Raw genomic sequence first — 27,909 nt, forward strand, 5'->3', positions numbered from 1 at the left:
AACATGTTTATTTAGAGATTTGACGTCCACAGGTAACTTTTTTAGAAAAAAAAAAAGATACATCGAATGAGATAAAATGAAAATCGGTTAATAAACAAAAAAGTTATTGCAAAACGGACGACAAATTCGCTGTTTTTGAATATTGTTAATAACAATTTTATTGTTTATTAAAATTTGTTTAAATATACCTTTGAGGGCATTATGGTGTTTGAATGGTGAGCAAAAAATGGTCCAGATCTGTTAAATAATTTTTGCAAAATTGAATTTGTTTATAAATTTTTTTTAAAAACGAACTAATTCCTGAGGCTGGTCCAGTTAATTTGGCTGAATGGATCTCAGTAATCCGGGCCTCATTTCCTTCGTTAAGATGTATACTAATAGTCTATGAAAAAAAAAGTAGAAAAAAATGTACGTACACAAAATTATTTGTTATTAAATAGCAGTTTTTAAGCTTATAAACAATTACAATAATTCTGTAGAAATTAGATCAAATTAAATGGCAATAAAATACAGAAAGCTGGTTAAAATACACAACTTCTAAAAAAAATTTAGGTCCTACAACCTTTGGGGGCTGAGATGGCCCCTTTTTTTTGAAAAAATCTCTGTTACGTTAATTAACAACACTAAGAGATGAAATTAACCAATCTTTTATAAGAAAAGTCAAAGTTTTTAACAAAGTTTTTAGCAAGAAAAAATGTTGAAAATTGTTTAAACAGGAGTGTTATAAACAAAGAGTATTTTGCGTTCCGACTAAAGTAAAACATAGCGAGCGTAGTCGATTGACTGAATCGTGGGCGCGGTTGGCGACCAGCAGCAATTCCTAAAATTACGTTATACCGACCACAAAAATCAACTTTAAGATGAATGACAAATTTTGGTCATTCCTTATGTTTTCGAGGTCTCTGAATCTGAATATGGAGTTTATTTTTTCTAGAATTAGTGGAACATGTTTAAAAATCAAAGGTTATGCAAAAATGCGAAAAATGAATTTTGATGATTTTTCAATTTTAACTCACTGTAAATATTTCCTTTTGAAAATTTTACTGTGTTATCTTTGAAGCATTTACAATGAGATTTGTCCAAAATGATTAAACACATTAAAATAGAAGTTGTTAATTTTTAAACATTTTGTGGTCAGATTTCGTTAGTTTCATGTTTACTTAAAAAAGTTGAGTGACAAACTTTTTAGTTTATAATTTTAACCAACACAGAAATAAAATATAATTCATGAAGAAGTTTTCCAAAAAAATTTAATTTAAAATATGCAGTAGGAAAAATGTTATGTGACGTTATAGACGAGCGGCACACCCCAAAAAAACTTATTTCTCGAGATACTGACCACGGTGTGGCGAATGGCTTATTTTGGTCATACTTTATATTTTTGATGGTGCTGAAAACGAAAATTAGGGTTGTTTTGAATTTTACGTGGGGGAACATTGTCAAAATCGCAATTTTACCCTAAAAATAAAAAAAAATCACGTTTTTTTGCGTTTAACTTGCTACAACTCTGTTCCATTGTAATATTTTTTTCTGAATTTTTATAGTATATATTTCTTACCGTTCTGAAGACAATGGGACCTGCTTCAATATTTCTGTCTTACTATAAAAAAAGTTATAAATTGTTTGAAGTAAAAGGTGCAGCTTCTTGAATTGCAAAGTTTAATCACAATAGTTGAGTGACAAAATTTGAAATTTAGCTGTTCAATTAATTTTATGTCAAAATCTAGAGTACAGAGAACAAAATGTCTTATAGAAATAAAGTGGTGTAACTTTTAATTTTAAGAAAAACGTGATTTCATTTTTTTATTTTTAGGGTAAAATCGCGATTTTGAGAATGTTTTCCCATCTAAAATTCAAAATAAACCTCATTTTCGTTTTCAGCACCATCAAAAACATAAAGTAAGACTAAAATTAGCCATTCACCACATCGTGGTTGATATCTCGAGAAATAAGCGTTTTTTGGGCAGTGCCACTCGTCTATAAGGTCGCGTAATTTTTTTTCTCTTGCATATTTTGACTTGAAATTTTCCAGAAAACTTCTTCAGGACCTATGTTTTAATGCTACGTTGATTAAAATTATAAACTGAACAGTTTGTCACCCAACTTTTATAAGTAAACATAAAACTAATGAAAAAATTGTTTAAACAATTTTCCGACCGCGGTAGCTCTTGGTACCGTCTGGATTTGTTATAAGGAACTTTTTTTTTAGTAAGTTTGTGCAAAAAATACCAATCGGAATAATTTACCTAACGTGGTCGACGATACAGCCTGGACTACACACGGATTCAAAATAGAGAAGAAAAATGGCCTATACCTACCTATCGGATTCTACTGTACCAAGTTTACTAATTTTTTTTTATCTATGGTACCTTATTAAAATAATAACATTTATTTTATTTTCATCGCAAAATTATCCAAAACAAAGCAGCTAATGGGATGTATAAACCTTTTTTGAAGTGGCCTTTTTATTGTTATTTTTTAAATTTATTTATTTAAAATATAATTCTACTAAATAAATGTGCAACAGAATAATATTCATAAAATTCAAGTTTCTACCAAAATATATATAATATTAAGCTTCAAAATCCGGTATACTGTCAATGTTCAAAATGAGCTGCAACGGTCTAGCGAATGATAGTGCGCTAATTTATTCTCATTCGGCTACGCCCATTATTTTTTTTACTTTAGTCGGAACGCAGTCGTTAATTAGCAGCCAAAGCGGACGGTTGTCTAAAAAGCTTTGATAACCAAATCTGGTTTCGGTATTCGAAAAACAACTATTTTATTGTGTCCAAAAGTGATGAGTGTTATTTAAAGTGTTTGGAGAACTTATCAATTTCACGCGAATTAGATGTACTATGTCATTTTCAAGAGTGTTTTTGTTCCGCAAAAAACATTATATTCCTACATATAGTGCTAATTAGTGAAAAAAACTCGAACTTTGTGTCAAAACATTCTTCGGTTTGTTGTAAGTGTTGACAACAGTATAAAGGTGGGAATCACCGCTCCAAAGTAACGTATTATTTCATTATTATTATTTAAATAAATATTGCAATTTTATAAATATAGAGATTACAAAAGCATTAAAAAAGCCGACGGGGGTTAATTTTCCGCAGGGTTGAACTGAAATTAACCCCTCTCGCGGGTTTTTTTACATCAAATCAAGAAAAATAATAAAAATTAAAAAAAAATAAGAAAAGTAGAACAATATTTTATTATACCAAAAACTGTTAACTGTAAATAAGAGGTTAGTGTTTAGCTTCAAAATTATTGATAATAAAATATATTATTTAATAACGCATGAGAATATGCTTCAGATCTTAACGACTTTAAACCATGAGTCAAAATTATAATACTCAGTATGTACAGTATCCAGAACAGGACATTACTATAAATCCATCACTAAATTCACTAAACCAATGTTCAGGACCGTACGCGCAAATTCAATATGTACCAATTCAACAGTCCTTATATAATAACACAGCTCAGAGTATTCAAAGCGTGCAACCGCATTTAGTTTCACAACCGATGCAGCCTTCTACTAGTGCAGCACAATATTATCCTGTAGTACCTGTTCAATCGCAATCCCAAGCTGAATCTGCACCAGATGATTGGAAACACGTACATAACAAAAAAAGAAATCAAATTGATAGCCCGGAAAAATATATTAGAGCAACAAAACAATCCAAAATAGATGATTACTGGTTAAACTCACCAATATCGACCTCCAACAAATTCTCTGTATTACAAAAAGAACAAAACGATGCAAATCAGGATACAACTACAGAAGAAAACCAGAGCCAAAATACAAATACAACTACTAAAACGCCACCAATATTTGTCTACGGTGTTAAAAATATTACTCCGCTTACCAAACTACTACAAACGATTGCAAAAGATGCTTATGTATTAAAAACTCTCGCCAATGACCAAGTAAAAATAATGCCTCAAAATAATGAAGTCTACTCTGTCATAACAAAAGCACTAGAAGACAAAAATACTGAATTTCATACCTACCAACTCAAAGAAGATCGCTCATTCAGAGTTGTACTAAGAAATGTACATCCATCTACAGATATCAACGAAATTAAGGCGGAAATCCAAAGCGTAGGGCACGAAGTCATAAATATCAATAACATTCGTCAATCAGGTACTAAAAAGCCATTACCACTGTTCTACGTTGAACTAAAACAAGCCGAGAATAACAAAGATATATATGAGATCGATTCATTGTTGAACTATAAAGTAATTTTTGAACCTCCACATAAAAAGCGTGTAGTACCTCAGTGCATAAAATGCCAACGCTACGGCCATACCAAAAATTTTTGCTACCTTTCTCCAAGATGTGTTAAATGCGCGGGTAACCACAGATCTGATCAGTGCTCTTACAAAGAAAGAAACAACCAGGTGAAATGCGTGCTGTGTGAAGGAAATCACCCAGCAAACTATCGTGGGTGCTTAGTCCACAAAGAGCTGCAAAAAAGAGCATTTCCACAACTGAGAAGCAAACCAACAAGTCAGCCTGTCCAATCAAACCAACACTTAGTAGTCCCGAATGTAACCTATGCTCAGGTAGCAACCGCTGGTAATCAAATACCATCAAATACAGCTCCCAGTCTTCAACAATCCACTGACATGCTCGAACTTAAAAATATGATCAAACAATTGGTAGAACAAATGAGCACAATGTTAAACCTCTTAACCGCTCTCATTGCTAAAAAACCCTAAGATGGAGGCGTTTCTAAAACTAGCTTCATGGAACGCCAATGGCTTATCACAACATACACAGGAAATCAAATACTTTCTGCACCTTCATAAAATAGATATACTGCTAGTATCCGAAACTCACTTTACACAAAAAAGTTACCTTAAAATTCCAAACTATACTATATATACTACTAATTATCCAGATGGATCAGCACATGGAGGCTCTGCTATTATAGTTAGAAATACAATAAAACATCATAATGCTGGCGAGTACCAAACAAATCATATTCAAGCGACCAATATTGTGGTTGAAGACTGGGATGGACCACTTACAGTATCTGCGCTGTATTGCCCCCCACGACACTCTATCACAAACGAACAATTTAAAGATTATTACAATTCACTTGGGAGGCGCTTCATAGCAGCAGGGGACTATAATGCCAAACATACCAGGTGGGGATCAAGACTAATCACTCCGAGAGGTAGAGTTCTCTTAAATATCATAGAGTCAAATAATATGGATTATTCATCAACCGGCGAACCAACATACTGGCCCTCGGACAGAAATAAAATCCCCGATTTGGTCGATTTTGCTGTAGTTAAGAACATCCCTAGGTCTAATATAAAAGCTACATCATGCTACGAATTATCTTCTGATCACTCGCCTATACTATTCACAGTTGGAACCCAGGTACTTATTAAAGAAATATCCCCCTCACTTCATAACAGACGCACACACTGGCCAAAATTCAGATCTATCCTGGAGAACAAGGTGTCTCTAGACATTCCACTAAAAACCAAAGAGGACCTTTTTCTTGCTGTGGAACAACTAACTACAAATATCCAATCAGCTGCCTGGCAAGCAACACCAACAATACAAAATAAATGCATAATAAATGACTGCCCACAAGTTGTCAAAGAAAAAATTTTGGTAAAGAGAAGACTGAGGAAAAGATGGCAACAGACCAGAGATCCTGCTGATAAGCGTAGATTCAATAGTGCATCAAGGGAATTAAAAAAGCTCTTCGAAGATCTCAAAAACCAATCACTTCAGTACTACTTGGAAAATTTAGATTCCACTAAAGATACCGATTATTCGCTATGGAAAGCCACGAGAAAACTGAAACAACCCCAGAAACCGTCACCTCCAATTAGAAAATCGGACAGAGAATGGGCTCGTAGTGCACAAGAGAAAGCAAGTTGTTTTGCAGAGTATTTTTCCGAAGTATTTACTCCCAATCAAGTGAATTCACCTGTGGAAGTAGACGTATTCTCATTTCTTCAAAGTCCATATCAAATGAGTTTGCCTATTCCGAAATTTAAATCGTCCGAAGTCATCTTGGCTATTAATAATTTAAACGATAAAAAATATCCAGGGTACGATTTGATCAGTGGAAAAGTATTGAAAGAATTACCTATCAAATGCATAAAACTTATAACGTTTATATTCAATGCCATATTAAACTTAGGTTACTTTCCTGATCAATGGAAAGTGTCTCAGATAATAACCATTCTAAAACCGGGGAAACCTCAAGAAGAAACTACATCGTACAGGCCAATCAGCCTCTTGCCAATCACGTCTAAAGTTTTCGAAAAACTATTAGTAAAAAAACTCGAACCCTGGATCAAAAATCTAATTCCAGACCACCAGTTTGGATTTCGATCCCATCACTCAACAATCCAACAAGTTCACAGAGTGGTAAAACATATAAATGCTGATTTTGAGGCCAAAAGGTACTGTTCAGCGGCATTTCTTGACGTTAGGCAGGCATTTGACAAGGTATGGCATGAAGGCCTCCTATACAAGCTAAAAAGGACATTACCGCACAGCTTTTACATTCTTCTTGAGTCATATTTGTCAGGTAGGTGTTACTTTATTAAATACCAAGATGCAATTTCCAAACTCTATTCTATCAAAGCTGGCGTACCACAGGGTAGCGTGCTGGGACCTACCTTGTATCTCTTGTTTACCGCAGATATACCTAAACCTCTTCAGGAACCACTAGAGGAGAGACCACTTACAGAAGAAATGATGCTAGGAACATTTGCCGACGATACTGCAATCCTAGCCTCACACACAGACCCTATTTATGCCTCGCATATCCTTCAAGCGTATCTAGACAGAGTACAAATTTGGTTTTTGGAATGGAAAATTAAAGTCAATGAAGGAAAATCTATTCAAGTTACATTTACAACACGAAGAGGAACTTGTCCTCCTGTAACTTTAAACAATCACCAATTACCATCAGCCAACGAGGTAAAATATCTTGGTATTCATTTGGACAGAAGTCTCACATGGAGGAAACATATCTGGACCAAGAGAAAGCAACTAGGTCTCCAATTCAGAAATATGTATTGGTTAATGGGCCGTTCATCAAGACTATCTCTGGATAATAAATTGCTGCTCTATAAGGCAATACTTATGCCAATCTGGACATATGGGTTGGAACTATGGGGAACAGCCAGTCACTCCAATATCGAAATCATCCAACGCTTCCAATCAAAAACCCTCAGAACCATCACTAATGCACCTTGGTACATCAACAACAGAATTATTCATCGAGACCTTAAAACTGATACGGTACAAGAAGTCATCACAAAACGTAGCGCTGCTTACATTGCCAAGTTGGAGGATCACGAAAACCAGTTTGCACTTAACCTCCTAGACAATTCCGAAGAACAGCGTAGGTTAAAGAGGTTCAAACCATTGGACTTACCATTTAGAGTAAACTTTTAAACTAATGAGTTGGTAGTTATGAAATGTAATTATTTTGTACACAACTTTATAAAAATTGTACTTTGATTTTGCCAGTGGGTAAAATCTTTCTAGTCCTTAGTCAGTGTAATTACTTTTGTTTATTGTTGACACTCAACAGATTGCAAAATAATTTTAAATAAATAAAAAAAAAGTCGGAACGCAAAATACTCTTTGTTTATAACACTCCTGGTTAAACAATTTTTAACATTTTTTTTTGCTAAAAACTTTGTTAAAAACTTTGACTTTTCTTATAAGAGATTGGTTAATTTCAGCTCTTAGTGGTGTTAACTAACGTAACAGTGATTTTTTTCAAAAAAAGGGGCCATCTTAGACCCCAAGGGTTGTAGGACCTAAATTTTTTTTTAAAGTTGTGTATTTTAACCAGCCTTCCGTATTTTTTATTGCCATTTAATTTGATCTAATTTCTACGAATTTATTGTATTTGTTTATAAGCTTAAAAACTGCTATTTATTAACAAATAATTTTGTGTACGTACATGTAATTTTTTAAATTTTTTTTTTCATAGGCTATTAGTATACATCTTAACGAAGGAAATGTGCCCCGAATTATTGACATACATTCAGCCATATTAACTGGACCAGCCTCAGAAATTAGCTCGTTTTTCAAAAAAATTTATAAACAAATTCAATTTTGCAAAAACTAATTAACTGATCTGGACCATTTTTTGCACACCGTTCAAACACCATATTGCCCTCAAGTTTAGGTATATTTAACCATATTTTAATAAACAATAAAATTGTTATTAACAATATTCAAAAACAGCGATTTTGTCGTCCGTTTTGCAATAACTTTTTTGTTTATTAACCGATTTTCATTTATCTCATTCGATGTATCTTTTTTTCTAAAAAAGTTACCTGTGGACGTCAAATCTCTAAATAAACAAGTTTTTAAGTTATGAGCAGAAAACTAAGTTTGACGTTTTGATTGTTTATTTAAAAATTGTTCCACTAAAAAATTGATGAATCCCAAGATGGTAGTCTTTTTGTAATATCTCATACTACACATTTCAACTGTCAAGCCTCGTCTTTTCAATTATGTCGAAAAACGGCTTATTTTTTACTAACTTAATTGATCTATAATAACTTTACAAAGGTTTATACGAGTATACTGCCTCCCCTTTAATGGGACTACCTAATGATAAATGGACTGTTCCATTTGTTATGAAATGAAAATTGTTATTATAGTCGGTTCGCTAAACTTAGACACAACTGGCTAGTGATTTTAGTAGATAATTTTTTTGTTTTTTGCCAATTTTGCCGAAATTGGCAAAATTACTAATTATTTAGTAATTATTAAGTACAGTGGAACCTCGATAAGTCGGCCCCCGATAACCCGGAAGTCCGGCTAACCCGGACCGATTTTCATCGGACAAACATTTCAACAATAAAAATGTATGTATTATGTTAAAACATTTTATCTGCAGCCGCTTCTGGAATGTCTTAAAAATATCGAGTTTCATTGATAAAACTTCCCTTCAATGATAATATAATATTTGAGAGATAATGGGCATCTGTGTAACTTGAACTATATGATAGTAAAAATGACATGCACACGGCGGCGGCAGAGCGACATTCATTATCGCAAACAACAGGCACCTGTTATTCCTTTATTTATTTTCAACTGTCTTTTAAAAAATTGTTTTTTAAACAATGCTCTTTTAAACAATGAAAGAGTCACTGTTCTTAAATTACATAAGCAGACCAGACGAAATTATTGACACAACCAAACTGACTGAGTTTTTTTACCTAGAAATTAATAATACTCTATATTGTCTATACTAAACTCTATACAACCATAGGTAACTGTGCATATATATTTCATATTATTTTGCTTATAAGGGACTTTATCTATAAGTATACCGTATTTTATTAATTTTTACCATGCTCTCCGGCTAACCCGGATTTTCGATAACCCGGATCGGCCGCGGTCCCGATTAATCCGAGTTATCGAGGTTCCACTGTAATAAGTAATTATTCTTTTGTCGAATTGGCAAAATTACTGACTAAACTCACTAGCCAGTTGTGTCTGAGTTTAGCGAACCGAATATATGAAATGTTGTTTGGAATAAAAAATTATGGTTTTATATGTGCAATTACATCCTTCTAATGGAAAAAAATATTTGAAGACTTTTCTCAAATTATGGATACCAACAATATTTTCATTTATAACTCTTTTATTTTTAATTTGACGAAGAAAAGTTATTCTTCATAAAAAGCTCTTCATGGTCTAAGATTTATGATGCAACCATCATATATCAAATTTTATTAATTTTATACGAGGTATATAAAAAATATGAATTTCGATCAAAAGTAAATTACCTTTATAATTTACATTTAAATTATAATGATATAATTGCACATTAAAACATAATTTTTAATTCTGAACAACTTTTCATAATAGCAAATTTTCCATATTATGAATTAAAATACGTAAATAAACAAAGTTTTCGTTATGATAATGCTCGCATTTCAGCTTGTTCTTTTTGTATTCGTAATACATCCTGATTAGTAACGTGATCGCTATAAGATATCTTCAAGATTCGACCATAAACCACCACATTTCGAAAGCCTCAATTTTCTCGCAGCTGACGTCTGTGAGAGTCCATGACTCAACTCCACACAAGAGTATAGGAAAGATATAACATCGTAGTAACCTGATTTTTATGGGTATTGATAAATCATGACATTTGAATAGCTTAGCCATTTTTTGAAATACAAACTTCTCTATAATACTTTCTCTATCCTACATTTGATTTCTGGTCCCAATTTTCATTGACGTTCTTACCAAGGTAGGTGTATGTTTTTACTCTTTCTGTTTTTTCACCGTTCACACTGATTCATCCAAACTGCTGTTCCTTCTTAGAGATCATCACAGATTTTGTTTTCTTAATATTTAGTGAAAGTCCATATCTCTGACTTACTTCTGTGATTCTACTCATTAACTCCTGGAGTGCTTCAGAACTGTCAGCGACTACCACCGTGTCGTCTGCGTATATCATGTTATTGATACATTCTCCGTTAATTCCCTATCGGACCCCACGTTTGATTTTGATATCGTAGGATTCTCCTGCCTCTGTCCGGATAGACGATGTTTGATTCCAATAAAGATTGCTAATAACTCTTAGATTTCAGGTGTCTATTGCAATATTGGTTAATATCTCCATAAGCTTGTCGTGCTTTACTCTGCTTTTAATTCTAAAAAAATATATTGTTGTCGACATGAAATATCGCAAAAAATTCATTGAAGAACGGTTTAGTTGTTTATCAGAAGCACGTGTAAGCTAACCTTTATCATAAATATTAAACAATAATCTAAAATATTAAGATATAAAATTGTCCTACCTTAGCTTCCACAGATGACAAGCTATTAATATCGCTCTTACTTTGTACTACTTGTATTATAGTTTTTAAAAGAATGACATTTTGTATGATATTTTTGTAACCAATCGATTGTTTATTCTCTAATATTCTACCATTCACGAAGTTAACCTAAAAAAAGGAAAAATAAATAAAAGAAATATTTATTGTATAATCTCCACAAGGAAAAAGTTTTCCTGTAGTTGGTTGTATACCATGTTATACAAAAAACAATAAAATCCTTGTAAATATAACGCTGGTACCTGTGATTAATGTGATTCCTAATTCCAGTGAAAATAATAACTCTTTGATAAGTGTTGGCGATACAATTTTTTTGTATATGCGTGTCCGCGAAGATTATAACTCCCAAAATATTTAAACGAAAAGATTTAGTTCATAATAGATGCCGACTAAAACAATTATTTCCCTTTCTGTTTCTGTTTCTGCCGACGAAAACAATTATTTCTGAGAACTTTTTAGTAATTATAATTTTCGTGAACCCACAAACAGAAATGATGTTTTTTGCTGATACTCCTCAAAAAATAAATTTTTTCGTTAACACTTTATTAGGGATTATAAGTTTCACAATCATATAATCAAAAATAATATTTTTCGCGGCGTTTATTGGAAGTTCTATTCTTAACGGCATTTTTCGGAGTTATACTTTTCGTAGGCGGCGGCGATATACCTTTTATACAGTATTTTATTGTTTTTTAAATGTATAATCGTTTAGGTATCTATTTGTTCTATATAATTGTGTTACAGCAAATTAATAATAAACTCAGTAAACAGCGTCATATTGTCAAAGCTATTCGTACGACTGGACTAACCTATGCAGCTTGCAAGATCTATCGGTTGAATTTTCATATCTTGATGTTTCAACCTAGTATAATATAGTGATATCAAGACAGCACATTTAAGTTAATTTTCTGTGAAGGCAAAAATTCTCTCAAAGATCTATAGTCCGTTCTTTAACGGTAAAATATTGCAAAACCTTTAAATTTTAAAGAACCGCTTGGATTGACATGAAATTTGGCATGCACATAGCTAACAAGTCAAACAAAAAAAGTGATATTGTGCCGATATGTGCTTTTGCCCTGGGGGTGGTTTTCACCCCCTCTTGGGGGTGAAAAAATGTTCGTCCAAAGAAAGTCAGGAAATGGATAAACAGGCTAATTTTAAGCAACTTTTGTTCTATAGAGTTTTTTCACTAAGTCAATACTTTTCGAGTTATTTGCCAGTGAATATGTACATTTTTTCAACAAAATAACCACGCTTTTAGACGGTTTTTCGCAAATAACTCAATTAGTAAGTATTTTGTCGAAAAAATATTCGTAGCAAAAATATAGCCTGTAAAAAATTAAAAAAAAAAAGGTGTATAAATCACGTCTCTACACCTAGTAGAAGCAGAGTTATAGCTAATGAAAAATAGGTTCATATTCGTCAAATTCCAGATGGAATACTTTAACGTGAAATAACCAAAAATGAAGCACATTTCGGGGAAAACTCATTACAACTTATTTAAAGTGTTTAAAAAAAGCTTCATTTTTGTTTTATAAAAAAAATTTCTAGCATCAAAATTAAACAAGTTACGCTCAAAATAAAGTTAGTCCCTTTGGGTTTTGGTAAAAAAATCGAGAAAATCACCCCCTAATTAGTATCCTAAATGAACTTAACCGTTACCACTTCACAAGTTTCTTGACTCGTGTATATATTGTTTATATGATCTGTAAGTTTCATCGGTTCAAAGTCCTTAATTGAAAGGGCTGTAGTTAAAAGGGGTTGAACGAGTCACTGATCACGAATGTATGCAAATTTAGAAACACCAAATCTTAATCAATTTTTATCTAACAGTAAAACAAAAAAAATACATGATATTCTGAAAAGCAAATCTGACTTTTTTTGTTTTTCGAGATTTTTGGTATCTCTAACAATTTTTAAGTTATTTTGAAAAAAAAAGCATATTTTTCAAAATTTCAATTTTTAAAAATTTTACTTTGAAACCAAATTTTTTCAAAAATAAGCACTTTGAATCGATGAAACTTACAGATCATATAAACACAACATAAGTAAAATCATTTGTGGAGCGGTAACGATTAATTTTATTTAAGTTGTTAATTAGGGGGTGGTCTTCCTGATTTTTTTTTTGCAAAAACAACAGGGACCAACTTTATTTTGAGCGTAACTTGCTTAAATTTAATGCTAGAAACTTTTTGTAAAAACAGAAATAAAGCTTTTTTAAACATTTTAAAAAAGTTATAATGGGTTTTCCCCAAAAAGTGCTTAATTTTTTGGATATTTCACGTCGAAATATTCTATTTGAAATTTGGTGAATATTAATCTATTTTTCATTGGCTATAACTCTGGTTCTGCGAGATCCAGAGACCTAACGCGTACACCATTTTGTTTTACTTTTTTATAGGCTATATTTTTGCTAAGAACTTTTTTTTCGACAAAATACTTACTTTTCGAGTTATTTGCCAAAAACCGTCTAAAAATGTGGTTATTTTGTTGAAAAATGAACATATTCACTCGCAAATAACTCGAAAAGTGTTGACTTGGCGAAAAAGCTCTATAGAACAAAAGTTACTTAAAATTAGTCAGTTTACCATTTCCGGACTTATTTTGGACATATATTTTTCACCCCCTCTTGGGGGTGAAAGTCACCCCCAGGGCAAAAGCACACATCGGCACCATATCACTTTTTTTCTTTGACATGTAAGCTATACGTATGCCAAATTTCATGTCAATCCAAGCGGTTCTTTAAAATTTAGAGCAAAAACCGTGAAAGAATGGACTACTAGTAAGAAAAAACAGTAAGAATTTATGTAAACTTGAGAGATGAGAGACGACATTAAGAGCAATTACCACATGTTAATAGGGAATGTTGTTCTGAAGCTATTTTCTTGTGGCATTTTTGCAATTAACTAGTTTTGATGGGAAATAAGCCACACTTTTACTATAATAGGGAACATGCACATTTTTGTTTTATAGATACATAATAATGTTGTTTCGTTTAAAAATATAGTTTTCAAAATTTCACGTTTAAAAAACTCATAATAACTTAGATGTACAAATTTAAAATCTGTGTATTTAAATCATTTGAAACGAACGAAAAAGCGCGCCGACACTTGTGACGTCATATCGTAATATTTTATAATGACATTTCTCGTGTCTCATATAAAAGTGTATACTGTTTTGTTTAAATTAGAGTTTGATACAGTTTTTGAAGAGATAGTATTGAATTGTGCGTGTGTTTACTATGGAAAATAAAAGTAAATAATTATACTTGTTGTTTAGTACCATTGTGTTAAAGTACAACCATTAAAACCGCCAATAAAATATTTATTAGATTACCAGTCGATAAGAAACGGTGTTTAATAAAGTGGTTACATGCATGTTGAAAGGATATTAAAGACATTTTTTTAGTTCATTCTCAAGGTCTTCATATATGTGAAGGTAATTTTATTGTAAGTGTTTAATATTCTTCGTCCGCTATAACTTTTCCCATGCGTCACGATTCATTTTCAAACAAATTGCGCCGATGTGTGCAGTATATAGTATATAGTACACAAAATGTATATACAGTTGAGTCCGCGAGTCTTTACCCGTGCGTCATCATTTAAGGCTATGGGTACATAATTCGCAAATATTTTACGTGTATCCCTACTTTTTCTGTCTTTACACGGCAAATTACGTGTTGTAAAATTCACACTGGTGTGGATATGTAAACATTACTAGAATGTCATTCTACTTGAAAATGTCATAATTAATTTAAAGAGATGGCTTTTGAATGTTCTTGGATAACTGTTATTTTTATAATTGGAAATTATTAATTCAGTTAATAAATGTGATAATTTTTTCACTAACTATGTTTTCAGTGATTGTAATAATTTATTTGTACAACAAAAACTAATAATCAATCGAGAAAAGAGGAATAGTGTTAAAGTGATTTTTTAATAATATGTTGTTATTTTGGAACGCTTACAATTTTGAACATCTCTAACAACAAAATACTTGGATCACAGGATATATCTGATGTATTCTCTGCTTGGATCTTCCACAAATAATACACAATAAATAACTTTTTATTAAGTTCACGTCTTAAATCAATTATTTATCAAATACACTATATATCAATAATATTTAATCAATTTCTCAAACTATTCCCGATGCAATGTCAAATATTTAAAATTTTCACTGATTGTCAGTGTCTGACTGACAATATATGCTGACAATATTATTTTCGGTTGAGTGCGTTGTAAGACAAAGACAGATTTGGAAAATATTACCACGGCATTGTGTTCATTTTTTTCAAATCCTGAAAAAACCAATAAATATTTTTGAAAAATTTAAACGCAGAATGAAAGACTAAATTATTACCGAGGGCCGAAAGTCCCTTAGAATAAATAAAAAGTTTATTTTGAATGAGATATTTGAAATTAAAAATCACACTAAATTTTCTCTTAGTTTTTTCACCCCTGTAACTTATTAAAATAAACATTATAGAAGTTCTCAGGGACTTTCGGCCCTCGCTAATAACGTAATCTTTCATTCTGCGTTTAAATTTTTCAAAAATACTTATTAGTTTTCTCAGGATTTGAAAAAAATGAATCCCCATTTGAATAGCAATGCAGCCGAAAATACGTACCGATCCTCTTAAAGCATACGAAATTAGTCGGAAATCTATTTCACGCAACAACAACTGACAGAAAGTGGCTACTGTTCCGATTACGGGATTTATTATAAAATTTGACGTTATCAAATATATAGAATGTCAAATGTAAGTTTTGCTTCAAAATTTTTGTGCAGAATTACAGCTACATTTGAAGTAGCTTAATAAATTATTTTATTATTATTGATTAATAAATAAATAAACAATTTATAAAAAAATTCAATAACATATTTTATTTTTGTTATTTTATTCACTTTGACGGAAATCTAAACACAGTCATTTCTTTACTGTGTGAATGACGTTAGCTTTGTATGTTTTAAATATTAATTGCCAAAATATAATTATTTACCTTAAAATTTCAAAGCCCAATATAAAATTAGTTGTGAAAACAACTGTTTGTGTAATATAAAGAAACTTCAAAACGCAAAAATTCGACAAAAACCGCAAAAAATTCAACTGACTGACAGCCACAAAATTAAACAAAGCAGAAACGTCAAACAAATTGTGCTTAAAATATGAAAACATACCGAATCGTCTTTTTTTGTACCTATCTCTTTTCAATGCACAGAGTCTAGATGGTTCATAAAAATAACATGTGTTTTTACTTAATAACAAACGGCAGCTGGTTTGTCATGAGTTTCATGCGTGGAAGAGAATGATGCTAGATAAAAAGTATGTGTTTTATCTTGCCAGGTATTAATGACGCACGGGTAAAGACTCGCGGACTCAACTGTACACATCGACGATCGTTTTACTTTATGTTTTGACTTAATTTGTTTGAAAATGAATCGTGACGCATGGGAAAAGTTATAGCGGACGAACAATATCTGTTGTCTGCTAAACAGTTTTTTTAATAAATCAAGTGTATTTTGAACAAAAAAAAAATATACCTTATGGTATATTTTGGTAGAAGTACATTACAGACTGAATGATATTTATTTCTACAATATTTTTCTGGAAGTGTTTTCACTATAAAATTAAAATAAACTAATCATAATAAAGTTTGATGTTTATAATGGGTAAGTTATCAGACTGCCCTTTATAAAAACCATATTTGATGGTCTTTCGAACTTTGAACATCTTTTTGAACACTGATCTTCGGTCATGTTAAAAAAATTGTCTTGATAAAACTCTCAAATATTATCAAATATGTAGTTCACAACAACTATGTAAAGATTTATAAAACCGAGATACACCATAAAATGACTGCAACAAGTAAACGAATGTCAAACGTAATGAATTAATGGCACGGACCTGGAATATTTTTAACTTTATGACGTCACGACCAATGAGGGTGCGTTTTGGACTGCCTGCTATAATTTGAATTTTTTCTCGATTTTAATCGTTTCTAGGGGCAAACGAAAGACAAAAACAACTTTTTTTTTCTTTGATATCTATTTTAAATTATGTTCTGTTGTGATTTATAGTATTTTTTTTTCGAATTTAAAATTTTATGCAAGTTCCCTATTGGTACCGTTTATGACAATAATATACTTTTGTTCCGATGCTATGTTACGGAATCAATTAAAAAATAAGTGTAAACAATGAACATTAATATATTTATTTATTTTGGATAAACAAGCGTGCTTCGTTTATTATCTCGTAAGGTTTTTTTTAGCGAGGGTGTGTCTGAATCGTTCGCCCACTGTGAAGAGACTGCCAGACCACAACACTCTATTCTGTCATGATGCTTGCGGTGTTATACTATCTAGAAAGGCAATAAATTATTAACATCTGCGTTTTAAAAGTTGAGAAAATTTCTGTATTTTTAAAAAACCATACAGAAGTAAAAACTTCTTTTGTATATTGGTATAAAAAGTTTTATTAAAAAACATAAAAGTCCTCCAAAAGGATTTGCAAAACGTTTTCAATCTGAATCAGATCATCCTCAGTGCGTTCTGCTTCGTAAAAGAAACTAGCAACTTTTTGAAAAAGGTTACATCGATATTAATGGTTTACATAATAATTAAGTGATATTTGTAGCGACTCCAAGTCGATGTTACAAGATGAAATGTGCTAGGAGTGCTCAAAGGGCAACATGGTTCCCTGCTCGTTAAGAACTTGTGGTTCTTGCCAGTTCAATGGACACAGACCAACTGAACATTTGACCATTGAACTGGCAAGAACCACAAGTTCTTAACGAGCAGGGAACCATGTTGCCCTTTGAGCACTCCTAGCACATTTCATCTTGTAACATCGACTTGGAGTCGCTACAAATATCACTTAATTATTATGTAAACCATTAATATCGATGTAACCTTTTTCAAAAAGTTGCTAGTTTCTTTTACGAAGCAGAACGCACTGAGGATGATCTGATTCAGATTGAAAACGTTTTGCAAATCCTTTTGGAGGACTTTTATGTTTTTTAATAAAACTTTTTATACCAATATACAAAAGAAGTTTTTATTTCTGTATGGTTTTTTAACTATGGTATACAGCCAGCTACGGGGACTTTCCCATTGATTTTCTGTATTTTTAACTGAACACACCAAAAACATATTATGGTCTCGTAAAACTTCTTAGCATCTGGTTTGTATATTAAATGTGAATTTATATGACCGTTTTGAGAAAAGTTATTAAAAAATAAAATTAGCAAAAATAGTAATTAAAGCGTATCGCTATACTTTTATCGTCTTGAGTACGCCTATATATTAAACAAAACGTGTTCTTATACCGTCTCTGACAGTATAAAAGACCGAACAGAAATCCATTAGGACGTTCTCTGTGAGTTGAACGGAGTATAACCAACCAGGGATATGTGAGTTGAACGTATCCCGAACGCATTCCAAAACCTTCCGAACCCCGTCGATTTGGCGAGCTGAGCGAAATCGAGACGAATCCCGATCCCCTTCAACGGTTATGCGAGTTGAGCGTAGCCATCGTTACATATATTACCATCTGGCGCTGAGCCAGATACTTCCTCTCTGATCTCTGTAATACATTTATTACACGTTGAGAAATAAATGTATATGCTGAAATGCGATTCCTAATTCCATCGATCGTCGGTTATTATTCATATATCAAATATCGTCACACTAACCCAAAATTTACGAAAGTCTTATAAGTATGTCGATTGTAATTATATGTATTTAAATAACGAAATTAACAAGTAATTAACGATAATTATCTTTTCCTTTGGTATGTTTGGTTCAAAATAAATGTCTTAATAAAAAACTAACCTTGTCTCGACTGATTTTGTTACCCGAGATTATCACAGGTGTTAATTTCGAAACTTGGAACACGATAACGCCTGTAGTGAAATACAAGCACTGAAAATTAATACGCTAAGAACAACCAATGGAAAACATAAAAAATAGACATTGCCAAAAGAATGGGATTAAATCAGAAGAAGATTATCTAGGAAGGGCTGGAAAGCGGAATCACTTACATTATAATGGATGAATATCATCGGTTGAAATATCATATGCTGCAGAGGAGAAGGACCCTAGGGCGATAAAAAATACTTTCATAGTATTAATATTATAGCTTTTGTAATTTATTCATAGAACTTTCACAATTTATAAAATTAAAACATAGAATAAGAAAGATAACTTAAAATAATCTGCTATGCAGACGACGCCTCTCAACGTGAAGATGATTTACAACGTACCTATGCTGCACCAATTTAATATAACCTCCAGAAAATTTAACATGTTTTCCTCACAAAAGACAAAATGTACAGTTAAAACAGAACAGCAAATCCAATAAGATGTAAATTGGAGCTGGAGGGTCAGATAATAGAACAAGTGAAGCAGTTTAAATATCTAGGCATCACAATATAGATACGGAAAGCTCGAAACTGAGTGTAGGATCAAGTGAATAGGGCAAACAGAGCCGCAGATTGCCTGAATGAAACAATATGGAGAAATACAATATCAGTAAAGGAGTGAATATAAATTTACAAAACAGTTATGAGACCAATAATGCCATATGCGGCAGAAACACGACCTGACACAGAGAGGACAAAAAGACATCAAGGACTGGTTAAGAAAGAGAAGAAAAGAATGATACGATCATTGAAATAACAGAGTCATGTCTACACAAAAAGAGGAAGAACTTTCACAATTTTTTACTTTGATACCTAATTTTTAAATAACACGTAGCGTATAATATGTATTTTTTCTGTATATATACATATAAATTTTTTCTGTATATATTTACATAATATATTTTTTCTGTATAAGTAAAATTCTTTTGAAAGCAACCTTAAATTTCTCTAATTCATTAGGCATTGATTATTAACTGAATGTTAATATATTTGTGTACTTACAGGTCTAACATTTGGTGGTGGAACAGGAATCACTTCAAAATAAAATGCATCAGTTGGGTGTTCACAGTCGACATTTGCGAGTACAGATACAAGTTGTTGAAGAAATTCTTTTTCTTGTCTCCATATATTTCTTAAATATTGCCTTGACTCTTCCGGCGTAATGTATTGAGACTCCATACCTGTCACTTTTTGTCCCATAACCACGTTAGAATCATCTCTGTCAAAATTTATTAACATTAGTTGGGATGAAAAATTAAAAAAAAAACATAACGGTATTTTAAATAATATGTTTGTCTAACTGTTTTTAGTTCAGGGAGTTCATTATAAAATTTATGCCGAAGTTCTCTAAGGCATGAGAAAGGACCCTGCAACACTCCTTATCGAAAAGTGACCCCCGTCAAATTTAACGAAAGTTCGGTCAATGATAGTTCGTTGTGCGTAGATTAAAAAAGTCCATGGGACATAGGTTTGAATAACTATTATTCTGAAGCTACAGCCTTCTGAAGTTATTGCATTCAGGTGCTCGGTTTACATTAAGTGCACTAATAGACCAGGGCGCATCTGTAAAAATGTTAGTACATTTGGATGTTGAGAGGTGACTCATATTTTTTTGCAGAAATTTCTTGAACATAACTCATATAATAATATATGAGTTATCCTCTCACTCAAAAAGGTCCGGAACATTGTTTAAATATTCAAAATTCGATTTTTTTCTTCGTTTTTTGATTATAACTTTAAGGGCCGGTTGTTCGAACGGTAATAAAAAATGATCATTATCAAATATTTAATTACTGTCACAACTGTCAATGTCAACTTTGATTGGGTTGCTGAAAACATAATTATTGATTAACTAATCTCATAATTATAATCAATTATGTTTTCAGCAACCCAACCAAAGTTGACATTGACAGTTGGTGACAGTAATTAAATATTTGATAGTGATCATTGTTGATTAGCGTTCGAACAACCGGCCCTAAAAGTTGTGTAATTAAATTTCTTACAATATAGGATTAGTTAAAAGTTAAAAACACACCCTTGTTGCAAAATCGCAATAATTGCGAAAAAACCATAAGAAATCAAGTATTCGCATTTTACGTTTTTCAACCATTTATGCTACACCTAGGACCTTCATATTTAACCCAGAAAAACTTTATGATATAATAAAACATTACTGTGAATTTCATTAAGATAAGTTCAACAGATTTTGCAAAATAAATTTTGGAATCCACCTTTCGCAAAAAAATTCATTTTTTCAAAATGTTTCAGGACTGAAAATAAAGCAGACAGCAAGTTGTATTTTTTTACATATAGAAGGATACTGTACCTTTCATTTACAATTTGCAAAATTAAAATCGGTTAACTTCCACGACGTCAGGAATTTTTTTAAATAAACATTAATTTTTGGTGCTACGCGCAGGACAGAGGATACGTTTGCTCTGATTTGGCATTCCAATGACATTTGATAATGATTGATAAATTTTAATTTTTAGTACATTTCGATATAAATAAATAAATTTGTTTATTGCAAAATAAAAACACATACTCTGTACTTTGAAATAACACTTTTTTAGCAAAAATTTTCTTTGTTCATATATTAAAACTTAGAGAATAAAAGTTTATTATTTTTAAACATATGCAATAATTGTTTAAACAATATTTCACAAACAATAATCAAATGAGTTTGATTTTTGTGGAATTAAAATATTACAATACAACAAAATATAGAGTAAGAAAATAATATATTAGGTACATAAAGATTGGAAAAAATTTTGGTGGAAATCAACTTGTGTGAATCGAATACCGCTGTCCTGCTCGTAGCACCAAAAATTAATGTTTGTTTAAAAAAATTCCTGATGCCGTGGTAGTTAAGCAATTTTAATTTTGCAAATTGCAAATGAAAGGTACAGTATTCTTCTATATGTAAAAAAAATTCAACTTGCTATCTGCTTTATTTTCAGTCCTGCAACATTTTGAAAAAATGTTTTCTTGCGAAAGCTGGATTGCAAAATTTATTTTACAAAATCTATTGAATTGCTCTTAATGAAATTTGCAGTATTGTTTTACTACATCATCAAGTCTTTCTGGGTAAAATATGAAGGTCTTAAGTATAGCATAAATGGTTTAAAAACGTAAAATGCGAATACTTGTTTTTTATGTTTTTTTCGCAATTATTGCTATTTTGCAACAAGGGTGACAGTTTTTAAAAATTTGAACCAATCCTATATTGTAGGAAATTTAATTATGCAACTTTTATGTCAGTGCAACTTTTCTCGAAAGTGAATAGTTTTAAAGTTATAATCAAAAAACGAAGAAAAAAATCGAATTTTTCCTTCATTTTTTGACATTTTGATTAATTAAACAATGTTCCGGGCCTTTTTGAGTGGGAGGATAACTCAAATTCATCTCAAAACAGATGCGCCCTGGACTATAATTCACGGTCAAGTGAACGAAAATATTTATTATTTAAAAAATAAAGACTCATTTTTTTTTCATGCATATTTGCGTGTGCATATGAATTCGTGGTCAAAAATAGATGCATCTTATTTTAGTCTTCAGAAAACCTCCGAAATGTCTTCAGAAAACTAAAGAACTGCGATAGAAAATGTGCTGCTAGAGAGACATAAGAATTATCATGTTTTCATGAATGCTTCACACTCATCCAATACCAGCATAGCTGCAGTTCCGCTTTAACTTTACAAAAACTGAACAGTGGCGGATATACGGGTTGGAATAGGGGAAGTCCCCCCGTAACACGGTCCAGAATTAAAGAAAAAATTGTTGAAACATAAAAAATACATTAGCTGACACGAAATTTAAACTACAGACAGACAAATTCAATCCAATAAACTCAATAGCTAGGAAAATTATGGGAACTTATTGCATATAAGTTATATATGTCTTTTATGTAGTTTGGCTTCATCTATTTTGAGTCTTTTGGTTGGTATTTTATCCGCTCCCCCCCCCCCCCCAAATGCAAATTTTCAGCCGCTGCTACACAAGACATCTCACGTTTTCACGCATGCACAATAGAGTGCGTCTAAAACACATTACATATACCAACGAAGCAGCAGTTTTTGCAAATAGCTTAGATGGTTTGCAAAGATAATTGTCACACATATCAGATATAAGTAGAGAACATGGGACTTGATCTCAATACGAAAAAAGCGAAGCCGAAAATCAAATGGTCGCTGTTCAGAATCCGCCGCTGTTCAGTAGTTTTCTAAAGATAAAGTGGAACTGCAGCTATGCTGGTATTGGATAAGTGGGAAGCATTCATGAAAACATGATAATTGTTATGTCGCTCTAGCAACACATTTTCTATCGCAGTTCTTCAGTTTTCTGAGGACTTTTCGGAGGTTTTCTGAAGACTAAAATACGATACATCTATTTTTGACCACGAATTCACATGCAACACGCAAATATGCATGAAGAAAATGAGTCTCTTTTCTTTAAATAATAAATGAAGAGTACAGGGGAAAAACAAGGAATGTCACATTTTATACATATTGAGATAAACACCAATAAAGGTTTAATTCTTAGGATATCTAAAAACTACTTAGGAGATTCTTAGCATAATTCTAGCAATTATTAGTCTATAATCTTAATATAAGATTAATCTATATTAACTTGTTAATTTAATAATGCACCAAAAAACTGCCAACACCCCTTATTTTTGTCCAGTGGCGTGCGGACAATCCTGGTCCTTCGCCTGGATAGAAATTTATAAAAAATTTATATAGACTGATCTTTCTGGTTATTGTGCTGAATCGATATTCTAGTCGATAGTACTCAGTTTTTGCTACCACATGGCCAGAAAAGTCAAAATTCATGAAAAAGTGGCATTCCTTGTTTTTCCCCTGTACTCTTCAAATATTTTCGTTCACTTAACCGTGAATTAGCGCACTTAACGTAAACCGAGCACATTAATCTAACTTCAGAGGGCTGTAACTTCAGAATAATAGTTTTTCCGACCAAGGTTCAATGGACTTTTTTAATCTACTCACAAATAACTATCATTGACCGAGCTTTCATTAAATTTGACTGGAAGCACTTTTCCATAATAGGCCTGGATCCCGCGTACCAAAAAAAGTTGATTAATAGCAAGCTGAAAATTTGTTAATAGCTTAATGGTGTCTAGTCGGACAAACTTTGATGTATGAGAACACTGGAACAGGGAAAGTTTTAATTGTGGAACGTGATTTTAATTGTGGAACGTGTCATCCTGAAATGTTTATGATTCTGTAAAACTAACAGGTTGTTTTTAAGTTTATTCAATAGCAAACTTTAAGAGGATCGGTACGTATTTTCGGCTGCAATGCAATTCAAATGGGGATTCATTTTTTTCGAATCCTGAGAAAACTAATAAGTATTTTTGAAAAATTTAAACGCAGAATGAAAGATCACGTTATTAGCGAGGGCCGAAAGTTCCTGAGAACTTCTATAATGTTTATTTTAATAAGTTACAGGGGTGAAAAACTAAGAGAAAATTTAGTGTGATTTTTAATTTCAAATATATCATTCAAAATAAACTTTTTATTTATTCTAAGGGACTTTCGGCCCTCGGTAATAATTTAGTCTTTCATTCTGCGTTTAAATTTTTCAAAAATATTTATCGGTTTTTTCAGGATTTGAAAAAAATAAACACAATGCCGTGGTAATATTTTCCAAATCTATCTTTGTCTTACAACGCACTCAACCGAATATAATATTGTCAGCATATATTGTCAGTCAGACACTGACAATCAGTGACAATTTTAAATATTTGACATTGCATCGGGAATATGTTGAGTTATTGATTAAATATTATTGAAATATAGGGTATTTGATAAATAATTGATTTAAGACGTGAACTTAATAAAAAGTTATTTATTGTGTATTATTTGTGGAAGATCCAAGCAGAGAATACATCAGGATAATAATCTGTGATCCAAGTATTTTGTTGTTAAAGATGTTCAAAATTGTAAGCGTTCCATAACAATATATTATTAAAAAATCACTTTAACACTTTTCCTCTTTTCTCGATTGAGTATTGAGTCTTTGTTGTACAAATAAATTATTACAATCACGGAATACATAGTTAGTGAAAAAATTATCACATTTATTAACTGAATTAATAATTTCCAATTATAAAAATAACAGTTATCCAAGAACATTCAAAACCCATCTCTTGAAATTAATGATGACATTTTCAAGGAGAATGACATTCTAGTAATGTTTACATATCCATACCAGTGTGAATTTTACTACGCGTAATTTGCCGTGTAAAGACAGAAAAAGTAGGGATACACGTAAAACATTTGCGAATTATGTACCCATAGCCTTAAATAATATATAAAAAATGTTTGTCCGACAAATATGTTGGGCATTTTAATAAGTCCGACACGTAGAACATGTCACATGACAGGAATTATATTGGTGCTAAATATCAGTCTGATTATTGCATGAGAGTTTAATGAAATGGTAACAAATCAATTGGAAGTTCTGTGCGACAAAAAACATGGGACGTTTTTGTAGTTTGACCTGTTCCAGTGTTCCCGTACATCAAAGTTTGTCCGACTAGACACCGTTAAGCTATTAACCAATTATCAGCTTGCTATTAATAGACTTTTTTTTGGTACGCGGGATCCAGGCCTATAAGGAATGTTGTGGGGTCCTTTCATATTCAAAAATCCAAGGAGTAATGGAGGATTAAACGAATTAAAAAACAATTCAATATAACAATACTAAAAGACACAGTCGCATTAAATAAATATGAAGAAGGGGTAAATGCAAGCTTAAGTGAACAAAACGGAAAACAGAACTAGAAGAGCAGTGGGAAGGCATAAAAAATGCACAAAATACACTCACCGGCACAAAATTCCGCCACCCAAAATTTTTGATTAAGTTTGACAATTTATAACTTTATCATTATTTGTACTCCGATTTTCAAGATACTTGCATCAGTTTGTAGGGTTTGTAGGTACATGTTTTTAGTTCGTTTGTTATTATTCCGGTAACAAAACCTTTTTGCATAGATGGCATTACACCGGGGTGAATGGAAGCATTGTATTTTCTCCCAACTTTAAAAAGTTCTGTGGAAAAATGGAATAGCTGATTTTGTTTCATAGTCCTGTCATATTATCCTGGAGGCATAACTAAAATTTTGATTTTTGAATTATCTGAATATCTCTTTTCTTGTAAGAGCTGTACCATTTTGTGTAAATAAAAACACTGATTTTCTCATAAAATATAGGTTGGATTGATAAGATTTGAATGGTCCGCATGCAGCCCAGATCTCAATCCTATTGAGCATTTATGGGATGAATTAAAAAAAGCTATTCGCCGTCATCCTAGGCCTCCAGAAAATTTGGTACAGTTTGGCCCTGGTAGAGGAATATCGGGCTATTCTCCAGGCAAGTATAACACATCTGTATTCGATGCTAAAGATGGCTAGATGGCATTATACGGGGGTGAATGGAAACGTTGGAAAAATTGGAAGGCTGAATTTGTTACATATGTACTCCTTTTGTATTAGCCTGGAGGTATCACTAAGGTTTTGTTTTTTGAATTATCTAAATATCTCTTTTCTTGTAAGAGCTGTAAATAAAAACACTGCTTTGGAGGTTTTTTTAATTAAAAATATCAAACGCACTAAAATTAACAAAACAAAAGAAAATTAACAACAAAATAAAACAATTCAATAGCGAGTATGTCCACCTCTTGCAGCAACGACGGCTAGGAATCTGTTTGGCATCGAATAAAGATGTGTTATCCTTGCCTGGGAAATAGCCCGATATTCCTCTACCAGGGCCATAACTGTACCAAATTTTCTGGAGGCCTAGGATGACGGCAAATAGCTTTTTTAATTCATCCCATAAATACTCAATAGGATTGAGATCAGGGCTGCATGCAGGCCATTCTAATTTTATCAATACAACCTCTATTTGATGAGTCAATTGGTGTTTTTATTTACAAAAAATGCTACAACTCTTACAAGAAATGTGACATTCGGATAATTCAAAAAACAAAATGTTAGTGATGCCTCCGGCATAATATGACAGGACTTTGAAACAAAATCAACTATTCCATTTTTCCACAGAATGTTATAAAGTTAGGAGAAAATACAACGCTTTCATTCACCCATGTATAATGCCATGAAAGCAAAATTTTTGTAATACCTCAATAATACCAAACGATACCAATACATGTACCTACAAACTGGTGCAAGAATCTTGAAAATCGGAGTACAAATTATAAAGATATAAATTGTCAAACTTAATCAAAAATTTTGGGTGGCGGAATTTTGTGCCGGTGAGTGTAGTTTTAAATAAAAGCAAAAGCACGTATCATACATAGCAACAGGAAAGCAAAAGAAGAAAGAATAACAAAAAATAGCAAAAAAGCTTACAAACCTAGTAAATAATATCCAAAAACGCAGACAAGAATACAGAGATTTAAGAAATTCAAGAAAAGGCATGAAGAAATAAAAAAGTATACAGGGTGTTTCATTAATAATTGTCCATATAGTAACTGGAGAAACCTTAGCACAAAATACTAAGATTTAACCTAAAACACTTAAATAAAATGTGGTTCCTTACTGAGTTACAGGGTGTTTTATCTAAAAATTTAAAAACTATTTTTGCTCAGAATTTTAAAACTATTCGACGTACCCTTTTCATACTTGGCAGGAAGTAAAGGTACTGTACAAACTACTAAATTATGTTAAACAAACGTTTATGGCTATTACCAGAGGCGTACGACGGGGGAAAGTGAATGGTTGGCCCTTTCCAAATTCTACACCACTGGCGGAATTACTATTTTAGTTCAATTTTTGGATTCTCCAATACTTTCCATGAAAATAATATACTCTTTATTCGTAACGATAAAGTCATTAGTTTTCGAGATCTTTGAAAATAAAAATGAAACGACACGGTTATTTTGATTAATGTATTGTGTCGCTTCATTTTTAATTTCAAATATCTCGAAAACAATCATTTTATCGTTACGAGGGAAGCGTATATTATTTACATAAAAAGTATTGGAAAATCATAAAATTACACTAAAGTTGCAATTTCGTCAGTGGCGTAGGATTTGGGAAGGGTCAACAAGTCACTATCCCCTGTCGTACGCCTCTGGTAGTAGC

At 32.1% G+C, this 27,909-nt stretch overlaps 1 protein-coding gene across 2 annotated transcripts in view; it reads right to left on the reverse strand.

The window, feature by feature from the left end:
* LOC114341305 (DNA-directed RNA polymerase I subunit RPA1) overlaps positions 1–27,909 on the reverse strand; it is a 158,952-nt gene that overhangs the window by 95,030 nt on the left and 36,013 nt on the right. For both annotated transcript variants that reach the window (XM_050645351.1, XM_050645353.1), the window contains exons 5-6: positions 19,788–20,004; positions 10,828–10,974 (exon numbers count right to left, since the gene is read on the reverse strand). In XM_050645351.1, the coding sequence (XP_050501308.1) occupies positions 10,828–10,974; positions 19,788–20,004 (364 nt within the window). The remainder of the gene's footprint in view (positions 1–10,827; positions 10,975–19,787; positions 20,005–27,909) is intronic.

This window comes from Diabrotica virgifera, chromosome 3 (assembly GCF_917563875.1).
Source record: "Diabrotica virgifera virgifera chromosome 3, PGI_DIABVI_V3a".
Lineage (NCBI taxonomy): Eukaryota > Metazoa > Arthropoda > Insecta > Coleoptera > Chrysomelidae > Diabrotica > Diabrotica virgifera.